Source organism: Amaranthus tricolor, chromosome 10, assembly GCF_026212465.1.
Source record: "Amaranthus tricolor cultivar Red isolate AtriRed21 chromosome 10, ASM2621246v1, whole genome shotgun sequence".
Classification (NCBI taxonomy): Eukaryota; Viridiplantae; Streptophyta; class Magnoliopsida; order Caryophyllales; family Amaranthaceae; genus Amaranthus; species Amaranthus tricolor.
Window position 1 is genome coordinate 7,114,785 of NC_080056.1, and position 20,955 is coordinate 7,135,739.

Sequence of the window (20,955 nt, forward strand, 5' to 3'; positions counted from 1 at the left end):
TATATAATTCGTGGTGACAAACAGTTGGTGGAGCTTCAATTTGACACGAGTTTGATGGTCATATAATTCAAATTAAAAATATAGCAATAAAATTATTAAAAATCAACTTTAAATTTCAAAAAAAGTTAAGAAAATCATTTTCAATTATGGGACATACATGTAATATAACTTGCAAGTTTATAGGGGTAGAGCTATTAATTGAGCTATAGAATGTAATTGAGTATTATACATAATAATTAACATATTTAAGATCAATAAAAAAAATTATTTTTATTGTTTAATTATTAGATACTTTATAAACTATCATGTAAATAATAAATAATTGTGTATAATATGATAACATGCTCATGCAACCATCACAATTCATATCTAAAAATTACATATATACTAATCTTTATTACAAACAATATAGAGATTACTACAATAATTAAACTCTAAAAATCAAAATTAATTGTTAAAAGAATATATTCTTAAAGCTATGACTTTCACATCTAAATTAAACATACAAACACATAATTAAGATTATTATCAAATACAGTTAAAATACATACTCGTAAACAACCCCAATTCAAAATTATGCTAAGTGCTAACTCTTAGGACATAGTAATAACAAATGGAGTACTATAAATCTGTAATCATGTCTTTAACACGTACTCCTTCTGTCTCTGTCAATTAGAATAATTTTAATTGTATTATGTTTCGTGATTTTACACCTTTTTTACAGGCGCTTATGGCTTAATGGATAGAGAATCTGCATGTTAAGCATAAGGTATAGAGTTCGATCTCTACTGGGCGCAGGTATCAGCTGGAAGTTGCTTGACTGCACGCATCCTCTTTTACTTCCTCTTTGAACATAATATGTATGATTTTGTCCGCATCTTTCAGGAAAAAAAATACCCCCATCCAGACCCTACCTTGTGCGGGATACTGAGAGTGTCCTTTACATCCACAAACTTATTCACTTTCTATCTTAACCATTCAAATCTATCATTCACTTATTTTATCTTATTTTCCATTCAAATTCCCCTATCACCAATTTTCACCCATAAAGCACATGATATTAATTGAAAAGGACAAAGAGAGTAAAGACAGAATAATTTGTCATCTGATTAAAAAAAAAAAAGTGGGTATGTATGCTTCAAAACATGAAATCTATTACATAAAAATGTACATTTATGTCAAACTAAAGGAGCTACATCCTTAAATACTGATTACAAAGTATAAGTATAAGTACCTACTGAACAAAGATGCCCAATTGTTTTCTTCTCTATCAGACTATCACTAATATCAGTCATGCATCTGAAGCATACATACATTGATACATATAACAGTAAGTTATGATCAATTCCATCCCATTTTTCTGATCTTTTAGGCTCCAGATGCTGGTGATGTATATTGATGCTATTGTCTATCATAAAAGAATTAGCAAGATATCGACGATTAAATGGTATAGATATTATTCATCTCCGCATTACAATTTACAGGATACCTAATGCGAGATTACTCTCCTTATTGCTGTTCATTTAGACGCCATGCTTTGCAGGTGTGGATGGTGGCCTACCGACAGCCTCCAGTAATCTACTAAAGACGAGCTTGACAGGAATACAGGCTACTGTTGGGGGCCGCATATCCACGGATTTCATCATACCATCGATTGAAAACGAGCTTTTATCCTTCTGTTTCGTCTTTACAGGAAACTTCTGATTGAAGCCGATGGAAGACAGAGTTTTTGTCTTTTGGTTGAAAGATTGGTTCACTTTCCGAGAAGGCTTCTTTCTACCTGCATGTGGCGGATGGGTCCTCTTTTTCATCAGAATGCCTTTGCGAACTGAATTTGATGCAAATGACTTTTTGGATTGTACTTTCGCAGACTGATGAATATACTGATTCTCAGCATCTTCATCACCATCCATTTGAGATGATGGTTGAGGACGCGGCACTCGAAAATTGGCTGTCCTCTTGGCAGTCCTCCAAGCTGGGGGAGCTTTGCTTCTATCGCTGTCATATCTTACATTACCAAAGGCATCACTAGTCGATACCAAAATATCTGTTGACCCTTCTTCAAGGGTTTCTATTTGGATAGGGTGGCCTATAATTGCCTTCCCGTTTAACCTGCTCATCAGAGACACCCAAGGTACATGCTCGCCGCGTTGATGGTTCGCTTGGACCTTCAAGTCTACATCTATCAGCAAATCATGCCCATTTCGGCCACCAAATAGGGGATTGAAGTATGCACCTCTCTCTTCCCAGTATCCTCTGAACGGCCTCCTCCAAGTCAAATCTTCCAAATCAATCATATTTGATCCAACAAAGTTTTGTCTTCTGGCTGCGGCTAGCAATGGCAAGTAACCTCTATTACTGAATCCCTGTGATTGAGGGTCAAAGTCGTCCTCCATTAAATCATCATTGGAGTAACCGTTGTCAAGATAGTAATTGAAGCTATGACTTGGCGCCCTCTGTGGCATTGACCTACCCCTTGTTTCATGATGAATTCCATTAGTGAATCTGTCAAGTGGTCTCTTGTTGGTATTGCGAACATTTCTTTTCCCTTTCAACTGCCATTTAGAGACTTCCGCCATAGGACTAGGACCGTGAAAATAAAACTGAGGCCTATCATCAAGCGACATGTCATCAGAATCATCACTGCTAGTACTTCCATGGCCCACTTGCATTTGCAATCTATCAAGTTTTCTTGGTTGCGGTCTGATGCACGTTTCAGCATCTGAAAAAAGCAGCAAAAGTAAGTTGAATCATAATAAACCTAAAACGGCACAAAGTTGGGGGAATAATTCCACAATAAAAATGCCACAGCCTTAATCCCAAACTTTTGAGGTTGGGAATGATAACAATCAAAATTAAGTGTCCCCATGGTCTCGCATGCTTGATTTCACCCTGCAGCAATTTATCTAAAAAACAAAAGTATTCATAAATGTCAAAAGAAATGCACAAAACTAAAACAAAGCAAGAAAATATTAAAGTACTTAGATATCACTGGCATATTGTAAAGACTTGAGATCTAAATAAGCCAAGCAAAAAACTAGTGCAAAAAATCCTGTTGACAGTATCTCATTAAACTGGCAGAATTCAAGCCACAAAAACCAGTGCATACAAAGAAAAAGACTAACTTAGAGAATATTTCCTACCAAGAGCTATTTTCTTCCCCAAACATACACGCAAAGACCACCTTTAGATCCCCCAAACCTCCCCCCTCCCCACCCCCCACACACACACAGAGAAAAACAAAATTATTATTAAAAGCTGACAACGCATGTTTTCCAAAACAATTATGTGATAAGTTGCGTTTATAAAAGCTATCTGATAAGCATGTTCTCACAAAGTTTTCAGATCAAAAGCCATTAAGTGAGGTCAGGTCAACTAGTTGTGCTTCACATCATCCGTTTAAGCCCAAAAGAAGAATTTTCCAGAGGAACAAACAAATAGTTTGAAACATGTTCCAAAATATTGAATATCATTTCAATACTGTTGAAATGATACTGAACTGCTGAGCCAGCAAACCACTGATTACCTAATATAAATAACATCTTGAGCACTAACAGGCAGCGAATGAATTTGCAAGCTGTGGTTAGTCTTAGGTACGATGGTGCAAAAATCTCTATGGTAATAACATCTTAAGTCACATAGTCTCTACAGTCAAATCTTTAGGCGTACCATGGTGCAAAAATGTGGTTTACCTCGCAATGGTCATGGTGACCTCAAAAAGGTCTAAAACGCAATTTTTTAGCACTTTTACAATGCGATTAGTATTGGCTGGGTAGATTTGAAAACCATTACAACTAAGCAAATTTAATATGATATAACTACCATACTTTAGTATATAGATCATACATGTGCAGTAAGTAACACTATCAAATTGAGGTGTCAATATGGAAAAAATGTAACAAGCACATTGCAGGAGTTCTCTTGTAAAGGTCAAGTGTTTAAATACCTGAAAGCATTGCCCCTGGCTCTACTTGTGCTTCTAGAGAATGGGTCTCTGATGAATCAGATTCAGTTTCTTCTGATGATCCAGAAGTAGTCTCTTCAGCAAAAGTACTGTGCTGAGAACAATTAGTGCGCACCTCAAGCCGAGATACTGGCATTTGCATTTGGCCACCTTGCTTGGTGACAAACGTCTCATGCAACTCAGATGGAAAATACAGAGAGTGGTTAACACCATCTATTGGAAGCCCTTTTCTATGAGAAACAGGATGCAAAGAACTATCACATAATTCTGCATTATTTTGCCTGATTTTGACAAAGGAATGAAGCCTATCATGTCTTTTAGGACGAGACTCCTCCACAAATTCTTCCAGTGGTCGCTTCCGTTTGCCAAGGAAATTTCTAGAATCAGAATCACTGGAATTTCCATAGCAAGGATCAGCTCTTGAAGCACCATATGCATGACCATCAACAATAAGTCTATTGGAATCTTCAGGAGCAGCAGAAGCGGGAAAGATTCTATTGGTAGGTACTGCCTTAACCCCAAAAGCAGGTAATTGCTGTATTTGACGGCTTAAATCAGTGCCACGCTCATTTAAACTCTGTTGAGCTCCACCTTCCAAATTAAGTACGTGCAGGGGAATGCTTTTTCGCTCGATCAAATTCGATACAGTAACTGGCGTGTCCAGTTGACTTAACTCATGGCTTCCATATTTCCCGTTACCATTTTCTAAAACCCCAGATGTTTTAACTAAGTCCTTTCTCTCAATGTCTGATGGAATTTCTTGGGCAGCGGTAGTTCTAACATACTTCCCATATTTCCTTTCAAAAAATTGTTTTTCAAGTTCAAGAGCATGAAGAATTGCGTCTTCTCGCCGTGCATACTTTTCACGTTTTTTAGCTGGAAGACCTAGAGAAGCTTCAGCTCTCTCAATGCAATCATCAAACTCACCACATCGAAATGCCTTTACCCTCTTTGATTTTTCAAGGTTGTACCAATCCCTGAGAATACATCCATAAAAGTTCAATGGAAAAACCAAGACGAAGAAATGCAGTACTCTGATTCTTGTTCAACATAGCTGTTCATTCACGAGAACACGCAGAATACAAAGAGAGATCATATTTGTTCAAAAAACAGAATATCATCATTTGGATTCCTGATAAGATGCAAGCCTATGAATATAAAACAGTAGAAATATAAAATAAACAGCTAAAACACTAACTACTTATTCACAAATCTATCTGCCAGCTCAGAACAATATCAGTTTTCACCACACATCCACTAAGCCCACAATAGTGAAGTAAAAAACCAAATAGCAGCAATACTACTCCAGGTAAAGATAAGAAAACATAAAGAATACACAAATTCTCAAATGAGACGGTCTCGTGTTGACATCTCTATTGAGTTGGCCCAATTTACATTTGTCTTAAAGAATAACCAAAAATTGTAAGACAAGAAGAAGAATGCCAACACTTAATCTCGCCATACACGGTCAACTAAATGAACCAAAATAAACCAACGAGAGAGGATATCGGCAACAAAAATTATACCTTCATGAGTTGATCCTATCTAAATACCAATCTACAATTAATACCATAAATAAAATAATCAATTCCACTGATCATTTACATATACTCTCCTCCGCCATTCATTCCTATATGTCGTCATAAGCCCAAGCAGATCTCACTTTTTCATGTTATTCTTAACTCTTACAGCTCATTTTCGTCCTACCTCTTCCTCCTCTAAACTCCTCTAAGTTACAATCTTACACTTCTATAATTGTTGTATTTTTCAATTTCCTTTTGACGTAAGCAAACCAATATAGACGAAGTTCTCTCATTTTATATTCAATATCTGCAACTCCAATACACGAATACCCTCTCTTATGTATTTATTTAAATTTTATCCTTAAGAATATGTACTTTCAATAGCCTTAACATACAAATGTCAACAACCCTACTTTCCTACAATGATCTCTTCCAAAAATTGAGAGAATAGCTCTTAAGGAGCATACAACACTATTCTTTTAATCAAACATGCCAAGAAGTGATCATAAGAATTAATTCAATTCGACAATACTTGGTCCCACTAATGCTACACTTAAATGTTAATCAAGTTAAAAGCAATCCTGCATTAATGACAAGAAGACATCCACTTTTTGTTGGTCATATGAATTCAAAACATTTAAGTGAAATAGGGCTACATAGAAATAGGAGAGTCGAGTATAAATCAAAGCTATAAAAGAATTGAACAAGAACTGTGAGTGTTTGCCCACCCGAGAGCACAACATCAGAGAGCACCAGTGACATATAACTAGTAACAAGTATAATGTGAGTGATGATCTAAAACCAACAATGACGACCAATCTGCTATCCTTTGATGACCAAAGCAGTGATACTAAACATCTGACAAACTGAATTTCTAGCTGCAAGGTCAGAAGACAAGATCATTATTTCCTCCCAGACAAGACTATATGAACATGGATCCTATAGAACTGCTTCTATTGTCTTCCTACTAATCCAATGTTCAATCACTAGTATGTAGGCCAGAATGAGCTATTTCAGACTCAGTCTCCTACAATCCCAAGTTCAATATAGACAATGAACTTACAAGAATTTTCAACTCTGGCCACTCAACTCCTGTAGGAATCCCAGGCAAACCTAAATATTATGGCTTGTCAGATAGAGCCTAGAGATGATTTGACACTCAAGTTCTTGCTTAAAAATCCGTGACCCATTTCATGCTTCCTACGAATTTCTTAACTAGACATCATAGGCAACTGCCAAACCTACATATTTTGTGAATGCAACTATGACTAAATGCAATCTATTATCAACAGTCCCACACTATAAGTTATCGCTATTACAACTAAAAAGCCGCCACTCATCTGCTAGCTCTTCTGAACTTCAAATATCTTATAATCAACAAATGCCCCAACTCCATCCATATAGCCAACCCTCCCCCCTCTCTCTCTCTCTCATCAAAGTATCACACCAATCAGCAATCATCAAAGGTAAGGAAATTGTGCTTCTAACACAAATATGTCCCAACTTCCTGAAAAAATACTACACATCGAAAACAGAAAAACGTTTTAGACTTTCAAAAAAAGTAAGGGAAAAAATTCAATGTCAATTATTAATATAATTGAATGTACCACCACAATGACAATAATTACTAGGGATTGAGCTTTTTTCTTTTAAAATAACATTTTCATTCATCTTTCAAAAAAATTCAATACCGATGAGTAAATGTAACCACATACATTCAATGAAAACCATACAATCACAAACGACATGACAATATGAAATATTGTTCTGTTGCCTTCTTTTAGCGGGTGTGCTTGTAGGAACGCAACTCAAACTAAAAATAGGTTCACCTGTTTTGGTAGGGATGTGGTTCCTAAACACCAACCAATAATAGATTTACCCTTTTCCAGGTGTTATTGTCCAAAAGGAATGAACCAATCACCGCTATTCAGTGCAACTACCTCAATCTATTATAACATACACTAATGGTCCAATGTTAAATTATGAGAATAATAACAAAAAGTTAGTGTAATTTAGGTGATAAAACAAATTATTCTACTTCAATCATCCCAATTTCTTCACAAAATTTTCACAAAATTTATGTCAATGAATTGCAGTTTAGAGGTGGTATTAGTTGGTGATGAAAAATTGTGAAAAAAAAAATTAAATAATCAGTTTCATTACCATGGGAATTGCTAAGGTACATTTTATGAAATTTACACTACAAATCATTGTCGTAACAGCATTTAGTACCAAACGGGCTGTAACTACATTATCTCAGTTCATAACCAACATTGAAAAAATCAAGCCAAAACGTACCACACAACCAAAGAAACCACATATTTCATTCATTCATTCCAACATTCAACAAAAATTCACATAAAATAACAAAAAACAGAAAAAGAATTACCACAACAGCAAAAATAAAAATAAAAAAACTTACACACTAGCATCTTCTCTACCCAAAAGCTTAACAGGGGTACCAGATCGAGGAGACATGAGATGAGATGCAGAGAGCTCATCCGGACCCAATATTTTACCGGGCCACCACGACCCGTTTCGTCGACGCACCCAAACAATTGAACCCGCACCGCTTTCTCTTACCCCTCCATTCTCTGAACTTACCATTTCTCTCTCAATCATACAGACAATTGTAAAAAAGAAAACACGGAATACTAATTGAACTTTACAGCTAACAAAAAAATCAAAATAAATGATGGCGGATTTCTGTATTTTGTTACGAAGGTTTAATTGAAAAAACAAACAAACTAGGTGATCAAAGGATGATCAACCGGCAGCGAAAAAGAGAGAGAAGCGGAAAGTAAGGAGAGGAATAGGAGAAAACGCCATTGATGTTGAAGAAAGATAATAATTAGGGTTTCCATTCAAAATGGGGAAAAATCATTCCAAATAAATGGAAAATGATTTCTTTATGTATTTGGTTTCTAGGGTTTGTTGATGAAAGAAATCGATTTCAAATTGGAGATTATGTGATCGGAAAACTTTGGGGAAATTAGGTTTTATAACGATTTTCGGTTTCTCTCTCTTCTGTGTGTTGGTATTGTTGTGTTTCTCTCTCCTGTTGAAGGTTTTGTTGGTGATGAATGAAGGTGAGAATGGAAGAAAGACTTTCTCACTCGGTTCTGAGTTTAACTCAGCTGAACTCGGCCGTTTTTACACGTGCGCTTCTTGAGTTAACTTCGAATCTTTTTCCAAAAAAATGCCATGAGAATGAGAGATGTTAACATAAGCATAGAAAAGCTTGATATACTTTCAATAAAATGTAATGTTGGATTAGTGGTTTATCATTGTGATATCATATGAGATAGGTTGGTAAGTGCTCCTCATACATGATATGACACTATACGATAAATTTGAGGTATGGTTTGATTCGACATGGGATCTAAAGCTTAGGTATTTTGTCGTGTCGCAGACAAAAAGAGAAGAAGCACAGTCCGTAACTTCATAGCAAGAGCTTGGCGCGCGTACCTAGCTTGTAGGCTAGCCCATCAGCACGACTTGTAGTACAAATTTCTAATTGACAATAAAAAAAGTAGGAGTGAAAGTTATTCGGATAAAAAACACAAATCAAATCAATCCAAATTGAATAAGAAATATAGTTTGGAGTTTTCATGATTTGGCTTGGACTTAGATCAAAAATTTCTAAACCGCAATATTTCGGTAGAGTCTATTAAAATCCAAATGGGAATTTTGAATCGAATTTTAAATGAAAACTCACTTTTACTTTAGTAGGCGATACTAAAAAATCTTTAAAAATCAGCTACTCTAGACACCTCAAAACAAAAGTCCATAATACATATATTTTGAATTAGTTGAATTATTTAAGCCATGTATGAAATGCGTCACACAAAGTGATCGTCTCATGCCATAATTTGTAAACAAAAATAAGCTTTTACTCAAAAATTCAAGTTACATTGTCATCCCTACTTTTGCTACTATGGCTCTTTATTTTTATTTACTATTTTATTTTCTAATACAATTTGTAGCTTAGATTTGTTTTGAAGATGCACTTTTGGTTTGGATTGGACTGAAAACGTTCAATTACTAGTGAAAAAACATCAAGTACAGCGGTTTTTTGAACGCTATATGCTGCGGTTTTGATCTCAAGGATTTGTGATCGCAGTAGATGGGCTACTTTCAAATGCTGCAGTTCAAAACCGCAGCACAAAAATATATTATATACTGCGGTTTCATGGGAACCGCAACATATAGTGTTGTTTTTTTAGATTCAAAAAACCACATTATATGTTGCGGTTCCCATAGAACCGCAGCATATAGGTAGTTTTTTTTTTGGTTTTTTTCGTTTTATTAATAATCCAATGCATAATATTCATTTCTAATATACACAATTACAATCACCAAATAATCACCATGAGTTCATCACTAATATACACTCTATATATATATATATATATATATATATATATATATATATATATATATATATATATATATATATATATATATATATATATATATATATATATATATATATATATATATATATATATATATATATATATATTTAATGGCAAAAGTATATATATTAAAATCTAACAATAATTTAATTATATATATATATATATATATATACACACAAAAGTCAAAAATCTAAACTAATTACACTACTAAACACATAAATTAGATAGATGCACGCCCACCTTGTTTTTTAATTCACGCATTTCCTCTTTTGTCAAAGCGCGTGTTTTCCTTAGAGTGTCGTATAAAACCTAAATATTAATATGAAATAATTAAAAAAAGTTTATATAATACATATACATTAGATTTTACATAATATTAAATATATAATATTATAATTTAAGAACGTAACATATACATACCGCATCAATATTTTCAACTCCAACGTTCTTCACGGCTTGTAAGAGATCGTCCATAAATTTGAGAGTGTAATAGTCGCAATCAATACCATTATCTTGTCGAAAGCACTAAGAATAGATGTTAGTGCCAAAAAAGCTTTAAAACGGAACTTAGCACGTAATTTTAAGCATATGACTATTGTTTTCAATTCTAGCCATTTCAACACAACATCATTTAACACTAGCAACTACATCTACAAATAAAATCACATTTAAAATCACATTCATAAATAAAATTACATTCATAAATAAAACAACATCATTTAACACTAAAAATTTAAAAAACAATAAAAATTAGTATCAAAAGAATTACCTTGTGTATCTAGATGAAGAATAGTTACAATGTAACCTACAATGACATAAGAAAAACAAAATTAGTAATTAAAATCATTTTTTCGAAAAATAAAGTAAAAATAAAAATCAAAAACACCAAAACCACCATGAAATGGACATTATTTTAATAGTTTCGTGGGTTTGGAAGCAAATTTCGATGAATGATAGTAGGAAGAAGCTAATTTCAACAATTTCATGGATGGGTTTTTAAGAAATTTTGTGGGTATAAAACAGTAGCACACGAAGAAGAAGACATCAATGGAAAATGTTTGTGGGTTTCGTGGGTTTTTGAAGGAAGCAACTTGGTTTCGTGGTTTCAAATGTTGAAGAAGAAGAAGGAAGCACTAGTGTATACCGATATGCTACTGATATGAAACAGTCGTGTGGGTTTTTTGAAGAAGACAATGAAGCAGTCATGGGAAAGAAGCTAAGTTATGTTATGAGAGGCGTGTTTTTTTTTTTAAAAATAAGCTATATGCCGCAGTTCAGTAAAAACCGCAACACTTGAACCATTATATGCTGTTGTTTTTGATTAACCGTAGCATTTAGCCCTTAATTTTTTTTGCTTCATTTTTTCAATCTATTTTATGCTGCGTCTTACAAAAACCGCAGTATATGTCACGCAACACTTGACGTTTTTTCCACTAGTGAATAAAAACCGAAATTTGGTGTGATTTGGTTTTAAGTATATATCACAACTCGAACTTTCACCCTAACAAAAGTATGAAGGAAACATGCTTAATTGCAATTAATTCAAGATTAGAAAACTAGGTATTGCATCAGTTGGAGCATGTACCTCTTTTCTAAAACTAAAGGGATTTAAGTTTGATTTTCAGTGCCCTTCTCCACTAACCTTCCCCTTCCTTTGGGCCACCTTAAACAAAAAATTAACCACTCATTAATTAAGATTAATAGCTTATTTATGTAATTAACAACTTTAAATATAAAATATATAACTCTAAGCATGAAAGCACATAATACTATAACTTGGAGACTACTTGCTTTCATAGAACCCAAATCAAGTTACAACTTGGAATCTTCAAGAAGTGGAAGATGACTAAGTTGAAGAAATCACTAAACTAAAGTGTTTTGTTGCTCAAACATAGTAGAGAAGATGCTTGATACAAATCTAAAGAAGGATTCATAAACTAAGGTGAAAGTTAGTAGATGAAAATTTGGAAATCAAAATACAAATGTTATTTGAACTTAGAATAAAAGAGAAAATTAAAACTATGAAAGGGAGAAGATGAACTATGAGGAGAGTGGTATGTTGTAGATGAATGGGCACTTTTTTTCAAGACCAAAAGCTTTCTTAAGTAGAGCTTATAAGTCTTAAATTTCTCTATCTACCTTGCATATTAATCTAGTTGAATTTCCTAAGGAAGACAAGATACATGGTGATGCTGAGCAATAAGTTGAGACTATGTTTTGAATACATAAGCACAAGATTAGTTTAAAAATTCTATGATCGCTAGGCAAAAGTTAAGTTGTGGGCCTCTTTTATACATGTATGTTTTAGAGCGGAAACAATTTGATTTTGAAATTTATAGTAAATTTTTAAAATAATATATACCTTTCCTTTCCATCGTAGGAGATTATTGATGAAACAGTTATAAAAATGTCTTTGTTAAAAATTACTATTTTAATAAGTACAATGAGTTTATCATTTTAAAAGTAAAATTTTACTACGATTTTTAGATATTAGTTTTATTATTTGTGGGGACAAAATAAATTATACGACAAAAAATATGGGTATATTATCCATCTCATACTTTAATGAGTATGAATATGAAGTTGAGTCACCCATAATTTTGCCATGTAACTTATGATTAATCAAGCTAACTCCTAATTTATAAACCTGTACACTCCATTCTCCTTTCTCCTACATTATCAATTAGAGTAAAATTTCAGAAAATTCATCCTCTTCCAAAGCATAAACTCAATCTGAAAAATTGATGTTTACTTTCTTATTGTAGAAAAAGGAGAACACATCTAGTACTATCACCGTCTCCATCTCTTTTGGTTAGAAGTAAGATTTCTTTATGTGTTCTTGATTTCATACTTGTATATTAATTTCACGGCTAATAGGGCCTCAAATTGATATTTGATTGTTTTATGTTAGGCTTTTTATGGGTAATTAAAGTAGCATCAAGAGGAGGCTAATTTGAAATTCATCAAATCATTGAAGAACTACAAGCTAAAGTAGATCTTGGTTTTGATTTTCTGAAATTTTGTGTGGAATTAATCTTGCTCAAAGGTAACCCACAAACTATTATATTTAAGTATTAATTGAATGTTTTAAAGTAGTTTAGTAATTGTAGATTCAATTTGGGTCTTTGATTCAAATTTAAGTATCAAATTAAATTTAAGATGAGTATATGAATTCAATTAGTAATTGGATTGTTTTTAGTATTGATTAGTATTGGTTGATTGGGTTATTTGGTCTCTAGTATAAAATTTAGTATTTTAGATATTGATAGAAACTGAGCGTTCTGTTTTGGCCATTTTCGGGTCAGTTGTGATTGTTTCTGGGTTTTGGTGTCTTCATAAGATTTGTAGAGCTCCAAGTCGTGGTCGTGTGGATACTTGAATCGCCCCAAAATGAGTTCGTATGAGAGAGTTATGTCCAAAATACTAACAGGCTGTCATGAAAATCGACAATTAGCTTTCTGTTTTGCCATTTTCGGGGCCGTTCTGATTGTTTTTGGGTTTTAGTGTCTTCATAAGAATTGTAGAGCTTCGAGCAGAGTCGAGTAGCCACTTGAATTGCCCCCAAATGAGTTCGTATGAGAGAGTTATAACCAAAATACTAGCAGACTATCATGAAAATCGAGAATAACCAATCATGAGATTAATTGTTCAAATTGGGATTTTAATTGGGTATTTATTTAATCAAGTATTTAAGATTATTTTATGTTTTTTTATTGGGTAATGATGGATAGTATGATTTTGTTGAGTATTATTGATGGTGATGAAAAAGGGAGCTTGAATTGTTACCTTTTGACGTTATAAGTTGATGTACACAAGGTGTTGTTCAAATGCATCAATGAAGTTCTTTGGTTTTCTAATTTGATTTTTGGTGTTCGAAATTTTGGATTTTGACTTTGTTTGACTTTGCTTCTAGTCCTTGATCAAAATTATGTTTTGTATGTTCACAGCTTTATAAATATGAGCTTTTAAACTATGAAAATGAGTTATGGTTATTGATTTCAAAGAAAATCAAGTGATTTATTAATTCGTTTTATATTGAAATATTAGACATTGAAAAATGTCCGTTTTTGGGAATGGCAGCGGATATTTATATCCGGATTATTGTGAAATCCTATAGTTTGATAACAGGTAATGGTTATTCGGATCGGTCTCGACCCCCCGATCCCGTTTCGTTCTTGCAAGAACCGTATTTTCAGTGATGATGATCACCCGTGTTCTCAGGATTTTTAGATCAAGCCTACTTCCTGACGGTCCATATATTCCCACATTTTTAAGTGTTGTTATATCGTTGTATTAATATGAGATTTGAATAAATACGTTTGGTATATAAAGTTTTGTTTGCTTCGCAAATGAAATCATATGTTTCATTTGTCGTATTGTTTCGCTATTGACTTGTAAAGTAATAGCCGCATTTTGATTTTCGCTATTTGTAACATCCGTCATTTTTTAAAAATAATAATAATAAATAAATAAATTTCAGAAATTTAAAAAAAAAATATATATATATAACTCCCCATTAACAAATAACTTCCCACTTCTCCCTCTAAATCTTATAACTAACCTCACTTACCTATTATAAATTAAACCAATTACCCTTAATTTCATTCACATTATTACTCACACTTTCTTTTTCTCCTACAAACTGTTCCTCCATCTCTCATTTGCTTAAAAATTCAAGTCAAGAAAACGCAAGATTTCGATATTAAAGACAGCGGATTCGTAGGCAGAGATTATTAGGAGCGTACATTGTCTAGGATCGCGTGACAAGGTAATTCTCAATGTCCATCTAATTAGGACTATCCCGTTAATATTATGTGCTAAGTGATAATTAATGTGTTTAAATAGAATGCATGACTTTATATGACATTATTTTGTATGATATTATGTTTTATATATTCTCAATTATATTTACTTAAGGTAGCGGTTTTGTTTAGGGAAAGTAATTCCCACTTTACCGTCCACGTAGGATTATTTTGAAAATTTTTTTTTTTTTATTTTTAATATAACCGCTACTTGAGGTAGCGGTTTTGTTTAGGGAATTGAAGAAAATTGCCAGATGAAATGGCGGTTTGGTAATTTTTTTATTTAAAAAAAAAAAAAAAAAAAAAAAATTGGGTAAACCGCCACTTGAAGTGGCGGTTTTATACCTGTACAAAACGGCAGTATCTGTTTTTTTTTCTTCACTCATTTCATTTGCTTCCTTCCCTTCGCTGCTGCCGGTTATCTAAAAAAAAAAGTCTTCAATTCTCATTTACTTCATATTCACAATTCCTCTCATTTAACTAAATTAATCAACTACATTCTCATCTTCTCCTTCTTTACTTGTTCATATTCATCATCATTTAAGGTAATAACATAACCCTAATTTATTTCAATTTGCAAATTGAATATTTTGTTCATTATTGTTTTCAATTGAAGTTATAAATACATTGATTGTTTAATAAATTCTCTTGTTTTCATGATATAAGCTTACATTTTACACATTTGTAGTTGAATTTTAGGATTTGGTTTGTATGCATATAAAGTGTTTGATGATATGCTTCAATGAAAGTTTATTACTTTGTATTTGCAGAATATGGATCATTATCCCGTTATAGTGTATTGGGGTGGGGAAATAAGTTATACTGGATCCGATGTTGGGTATAATGGAGGAATAAATACAGTGATGTTTATCCATCGTCAAAATACGACTTTTGAGGTGTTTGTTAGCAAAGTCTATGATGTAATTGGTTGCGATCGCAACTCTTTTATGTTAAAATTGGAGATGAAATATCCGGTGACTGGGAAAAATGTGTTAGTCCCGATTAAGAATGATGAAAGCATAAGTGCTCTTGCTTATGCGGCATCACAAGCCCCTGGAACGGCAATGGAGGTTTATGTTGAATTGGTTGCAAGTTTAGATAATGCGAGGGAAGTCATGACTAGCATGGAACTTCCAGAATCAGGTCCTAGTGTACGCCATGATACATTCACAGAAATGTTAAGTAACCCAAATTACGTTAATGAGCACTTGGATGAGAATAGCTCTCCAACTCATTCACGTGGCATTGGTGGTGGTGTAATGAACACCTTTTCCACGAGTCACTTGGGTAGCCTTAATGCGAACGAGGTTGACTCTTTAGATCAGGAGGATGAGCATATTGATTCTGATTCAGAAGAGGATGATGAAAGAAGAGAAGCTCTAGATGCAGCGATTAGAGATGGTGCTCCATCTCAAGATTGGCTTAGAATTGATGAGGTTGATCAAAGATTGATTGATGCATGGATGACCTGGAACGATGACAACTCCATGAATGAAAATGGAGACTTTAGGATAGGGCAAGAGTTTAGCTCCTTAGACCACCTTAAGAAGAATGTTAAAGCATGGGCGATTTCTAATAATAGAAACTTCCGTGTAATTGAGTCGGAGCCTTCAAAGTACGTTATCCAATGCACTAATGCGGAGGATGTAGGTTGTGAATGGAGGATGCGAGCTGTTATGACCGCAACGGGATCATTTAAGATTGTGCGATATAAGGGTCATAATCAAGATTGCTCAGTACATTACAGTGACGACCATCCCCTCCTTACTTCTGAATTTGTTGCTGATCTTATCGTGGATATGATTAGAGTTGATCCAGCGTTTAAGGTGAAGTCAATCGTTAATTTTGTAAAAAATAAATACGGATTTGTAATAACATATAAGAGAGCTTGGTTGGCCAAAAATAAGGCTATAACAAAAGTGTTTGGGGATTGGGATAAGTCCTTTGAGGAGCTTCCACGGTACGTGCAGGCATTAATGTAATCTAATCCAGGAACAGTGGTGCAATGGGAAGTCCAACCAACAATGGATCCTACTAAAGTGATGTTTCAGCGAATGTTCTGGGCTTTCGGACCATCCATTAAGGGTTTTCCCCACTGTCGTCCCCTTATTTCTATAGATGGTACACATTTGTACGGAAAGTACAGAGGCACACTTATGATTGGTATGTCCATAGATGCAAATTCTCAGTTGTTCCCACTTGCCTTTGCCGTTGTGGAGGGAGAGAGCAACGACACATGGAGTTGGTTCTTGGATTGTATAAGGCATTATGTCACTAAGAGGGACGGCTTATGTGTTATATCTGATCGTCACAAGGGAATTTTGCATGCAATGAACAGAGTTGGAAAAGGTTGGGAAGAACCATATGCATTCCATCGGTTTTGTAAACGTCATCTAGCTTCAAACGTGCATAAGAAGTTTAAAAACATAGCGGTTAAGAACTTATTTGGAAAAGCTTCTGAACAAACAAAGATTCGAAAGTATAATTTTTACATGAATCGCCTTAAAGAGCTTAATGAGGACGCGTACAAGTACTTAGTGGACGGTTCTATTCCCGAGCGCCAATGGACTTTGATTCATGACGGTGGGCATCGATATGGAGTGAGAACTACAAACATGTCTGAAGCGTTCAACGGCGTTATGAAAGGGGCCAGGTCACTCCCAATCACTTCATTAGTTAGGATGACATTCTACCGGGTAAACGAATACTTTGCCACAAGGAGGGATTTAGGGAGAAGCAGATTAGATAGTGGACATGTGTATGCGAAGAAACCAAGTGATACGATTGATAAGAATGCTGAAAAAGCACGCTTTCATGATGTTAGGATATATGACACAGTGCGTGGGATATTCGAGGTCACCACTGGTTGTGGCAATAGGATAGCAGGAAAAGGTGGAAAATCCTACATGGTTGACCTCACAGCAACATCATGCACATGTCAGAAACCAACCATCTTCAAGTTACCGTGCTCACATGTTCTTGCAGTATGTCGAGCTCGTAACATATCGTACGATGCTTTTGTGGACCCTTCATTTCGCACTACAAAATACGTATCGACATATAAGAAGTCTTTCATGCCCGTTCCAGACATGTTTACTTGCGATCCTTGGAATGGTCCTACAGTTGTTCCAGATCCCTTAACGAAGCGTGCAAAGGGTCGTCCGCGATCAACTCGTATACGGAACGAAATGGATGCACCGTTGAAGCGTCCTCGTAACTCGTGTACCTTTTGTGGATGTAGTGGTCATAATAAGAAAACATGCCCTCGAAGGTCAACAAAGTATGTTTTTTTTTTAAATTTTGTAACAACATGTTCAATCTGATAATATTTAAATGATTTTAATAACACTTATGTATGTAACTCGTGTACCTTTTTAAATTATGTATGTTTCAGCGGAGGTTGACGAGTTCACACCATCTCATCGACCGGTGTGCAAAACAAAAGGGGTCGGGGGTTGTAGTTTAACAAGCTTTGTATATTCTTATACGACTTGAACTTCTTGTATGAGTTTCCATAATTGTAATATATCTTTGCATTAGTTTCATAATTATTTTTTTCAAAACAATCCGGTTCGTAATTGATTATTATGGAATAGATGGTATTGAACTAGTTTAATGCATGTTGCGTTCACTATTTTAAAATGAAAGAAAAAAAAAACTTAAGGCAAAGAAAAAAAAAAAAAAAAGTCACAAGCAAACCGCCACATGAAGTGGCGGTTTACCTGGACCAAACCGCCACTTCAGATGGCGTTTTTGTGGTTAAGGCAAACCGCCACTTGAGATGGCGGTTTTGTCTGGAAAAAAATAAAAAAAATTTAATTTTCCACGTGGACGGTATTGTGGGAAATACTTTCCCAAATAATGCAAAGTGGGAATTATTTTTTTATTTTGCAATATTTTGGGAATAGACTCTTATTTTTGTCAAACTTGAATTTATAATTATTATTTCGATAAAATTTATATTATTATTTTGATAACGAAATTAGATACGGTTTAATTTGGGAGAGAAATATTTATAATATTAATTCTTATTTTAGTTGGATATTCCTGAGATATATATTTATTGTGAAAAATTTATGATCATAAAATAAAATGTATAATGTATGTTTGATTGTATGTTTGTGTGCTCGTAACTAATTATTAAAATCTATTAAATCACGTAAAGTGTAACACGAGGGAAATTAAGCTCTTATATTTGTTGTGATCCAAGTATAAGGGTGATGAACAAGTTGCCCTATTTGGTTAGTATAGCTGCCGACAGCTATTATTATTTCTGATACTTGATACGATGTTTGGTCTTCCTTCTATTTGTTGTGATCCAAGTAGAAGGGGTGTGCACACTAAGGTTCCCTGAGACTACTCTGCTGGCCTTGAATTATTTGGGGTGACGACCTCTTGATGAAGTAGGTATAGGGGTAAAGCCTCGGCCTACTGGCGTTCTCATTCCCTCAAATTAAAAAATTTGATTATGTGTTTGTCATTATTAAATATCAAATTAATAAATTGGTTTATGTGATATTATATATATTGTTTTCTCAAATTGTTTTTCTTTTAAACTCAGCTATTAATTATTTTCTAAAATTATTTTCAATTTGATTATATTTTATTTTTTCAAATCATTTTCAAACTTAATCGTTTTACGGGATGGAGTTGGAATTACTCAATTTCCTAATTTTGGGAGTTTTTCCCTTGTTTTTCTTGCATCCTTATGTTGCAGGTTATTGATTGCGTGGGAATCGTGGAGTGAGGATCACCTAGAAACATAGCTTTTGTTAGAGTCGTATTTCAGTTTAAATTTTACCTTAAGTTGTTTAAATTTTATATGGACATAGATTGCGTTTTAGTTTTCTCTTATGTTGTAAGACCCTTTGTTGGATTTAAAGTTATTAAGTTATTTCTTAGTCGTTAAGCCTTACATTTATTTTATTAGAAATAGATGTGGCGGTAACACTCCCATGAGTAAGTTTTGGCTCATGTTTTTCATTAAAGGTGTTTTCAAAAGTCTGACCTATTCCGAGGGTGTTACACTATTAACTTGTAAAATTATAGCCGTACTTAGATTCACTATGAACCAAAGGTTCTTAGTCATATTTATGTCGATACCAAATGGTCTTTTAAAAGAGTTTGGGTTTTGATAAATTAATCTTTTATAAAGAGTTACCAATTGAGCAAATAAAGAATTAATTGAAGATGTCTGTTAACGACTTGTATATAAAATATAGTAGTTTGTTGGATTACTCAACAATTCAATTGTTGACAGTCTTTGATGGGGCCTATCCCTTACGGGAGATAGATCTATTTTCAGGTTAGCTCCGTGGTGGAAAGGATGCCTACATGTATTATGTGTTTCGGATGAGGCGAGGACTTCTTTTGGAAATACATTTTGTAAATTAGATATTAGTATAATTAAATTGTAATAATTTTATAATGTTTTGTAAATAATCACTTAGTTATGTAAAAAGTTTTAATTACTCTGATATTGGTTTACTGCGGCTATCGAGCTATAGGTTGGATTCAGCCCAGACTTCTATAAGTCTTCCGCTATGCTTTGTAGACAATATTATTATATTGTTTACGCTGGTTTGGGCTGTTTCAATTGAGGTGAATCAAAGGACAATTCAATGGAAGAGGTGTGTAAATTTAATTTGGTTATCAGCGGATAAATAATAATGATGCGGATCTCTTGGACTTAATTGCAGGTATTTGTATACAAATGTGTGCAACCCAACCTTGACCATTATAAGAAGGAATCACACCCCATATGAGTCATATGAAGCCTTTGGAAGTGCCTTGCATCAATAACAAAAAGAAAAAAAAAGAAATATCAACAAAGTAACTCATCAAATGCACAAGAGTCCACATAGAACGAGCATAACCTTCATAATATTTGGAATTTAACTGTTATGATCGTTGAAGATCAAAGTTAGGTTTGTTAGCTTCGATTGAACTAGTCACATGCTCAAAAAGAATAAGAAAACGAAAGAGTTATGACACATTCTTCGTCAAGCCGTCAGTACGCTTCCCAACCACTCAAGGGCGCCAAACCAGATTTTTTGCATCGCCAATTTCAATAACTTTTACATAGATTGCCCAAATTTAGGTTAAGTGACTTCCTTTTCTTTCTTCACTTTGGATTTTTCTTTTTTTGGGTAGAGCAACTATTACCCATCTTTAGCACCCTTTTAGGCCCTACTTTGGAATTAAACCTTCCCAAGGTCTTTTGGATTAATTATTGTAAGACTTTA

At 34.0% G+C, this 20,955-nt stretch overlaps 2 protein-coding genes across 2 annotated transcripts; one reads left to right on the forward strand and one right to left on the reverse strand.

Moving 5' to 3' along the window:
- Positions 1-1,088: 1,088 nt before the first annotated feature.
- LOC130825639 (uncharacterized) lies at positions 1,089-8,717 on the reverse strand. The gene is made up of 3 exons (XM_057690963.1): positions 7,910-8,717; positions 3,947-4,941; positions 1,089-2,722 (listed from the first exon to the last, which is right to left on the reverse strand). The coding sequence occupies exons 1-3, from the start codon at positions 8,107-8,109 to the stop codon at positions 1,524-1,526; spliced, it is 2,394 nt and encodes a 797-aa protein (XP_057546946.1). The 5' UTR covers positions 8,110-8,717; the 3' UTR covers positions 1,089-1,523.
- A 5,888-nt stretch (positions 8,718-14,605) lies between these two features.
- On the forward strand, positions 14,606-16,692 carry LOC130825640 (uncharacterized). Its single transcript, XM_057690964.1, has 2 exons — positions 14,606-14,676; positions 15,481-16,692. The coding sequence occupies exon 2, from the start codon at positions 15,484-15,486 to the stop codon at positions 16,690-16,692; it is 1,209 nt and encodes a 402-aa protein (XP_057546947.1). The 5' UTR covers positions 14,606-14,676; positions 15,481-15,483.
- Positions 16,693-20,955: the final 4,263 nt, after the last annotated feature.

What these genes read in the sequence shown, in the direction of transcription:
- LOC130825640 (XM_057690964.1), top strand. Translation starts at nt 15,484, where the DNA reads ATGGATCATTATCCCGTTATAGTGTATTGGGGTGGGGAAATAAGTTAT.
- LOC130825639 (XM_057690963.1), bottom strand. Translation starts at nt 8,109, where the DNA reads ATGATTGAGAGAGAAATGGTAAGTTCAGAGAATGGAGGGGTAAGAGAA. An exon ending in GGTAGAGAAGATGCTAGTGT is followed by an intron (nt 4,942 to 7,909) that starts GTAAGTTTTTTT and finishes ATGTATTCTCAG; the next exon opens with GGATTGGTACAACCTTGAAA. An exon ending in GCCAGGGGCAATGCTTTCAG is followed by an intron (nt 2,723 to 3,946) that starts GTATTTAAACAC and finishes TGCTTTTTTCAG; the next exon opens with ATGCTGAAACGTGCATCAGA.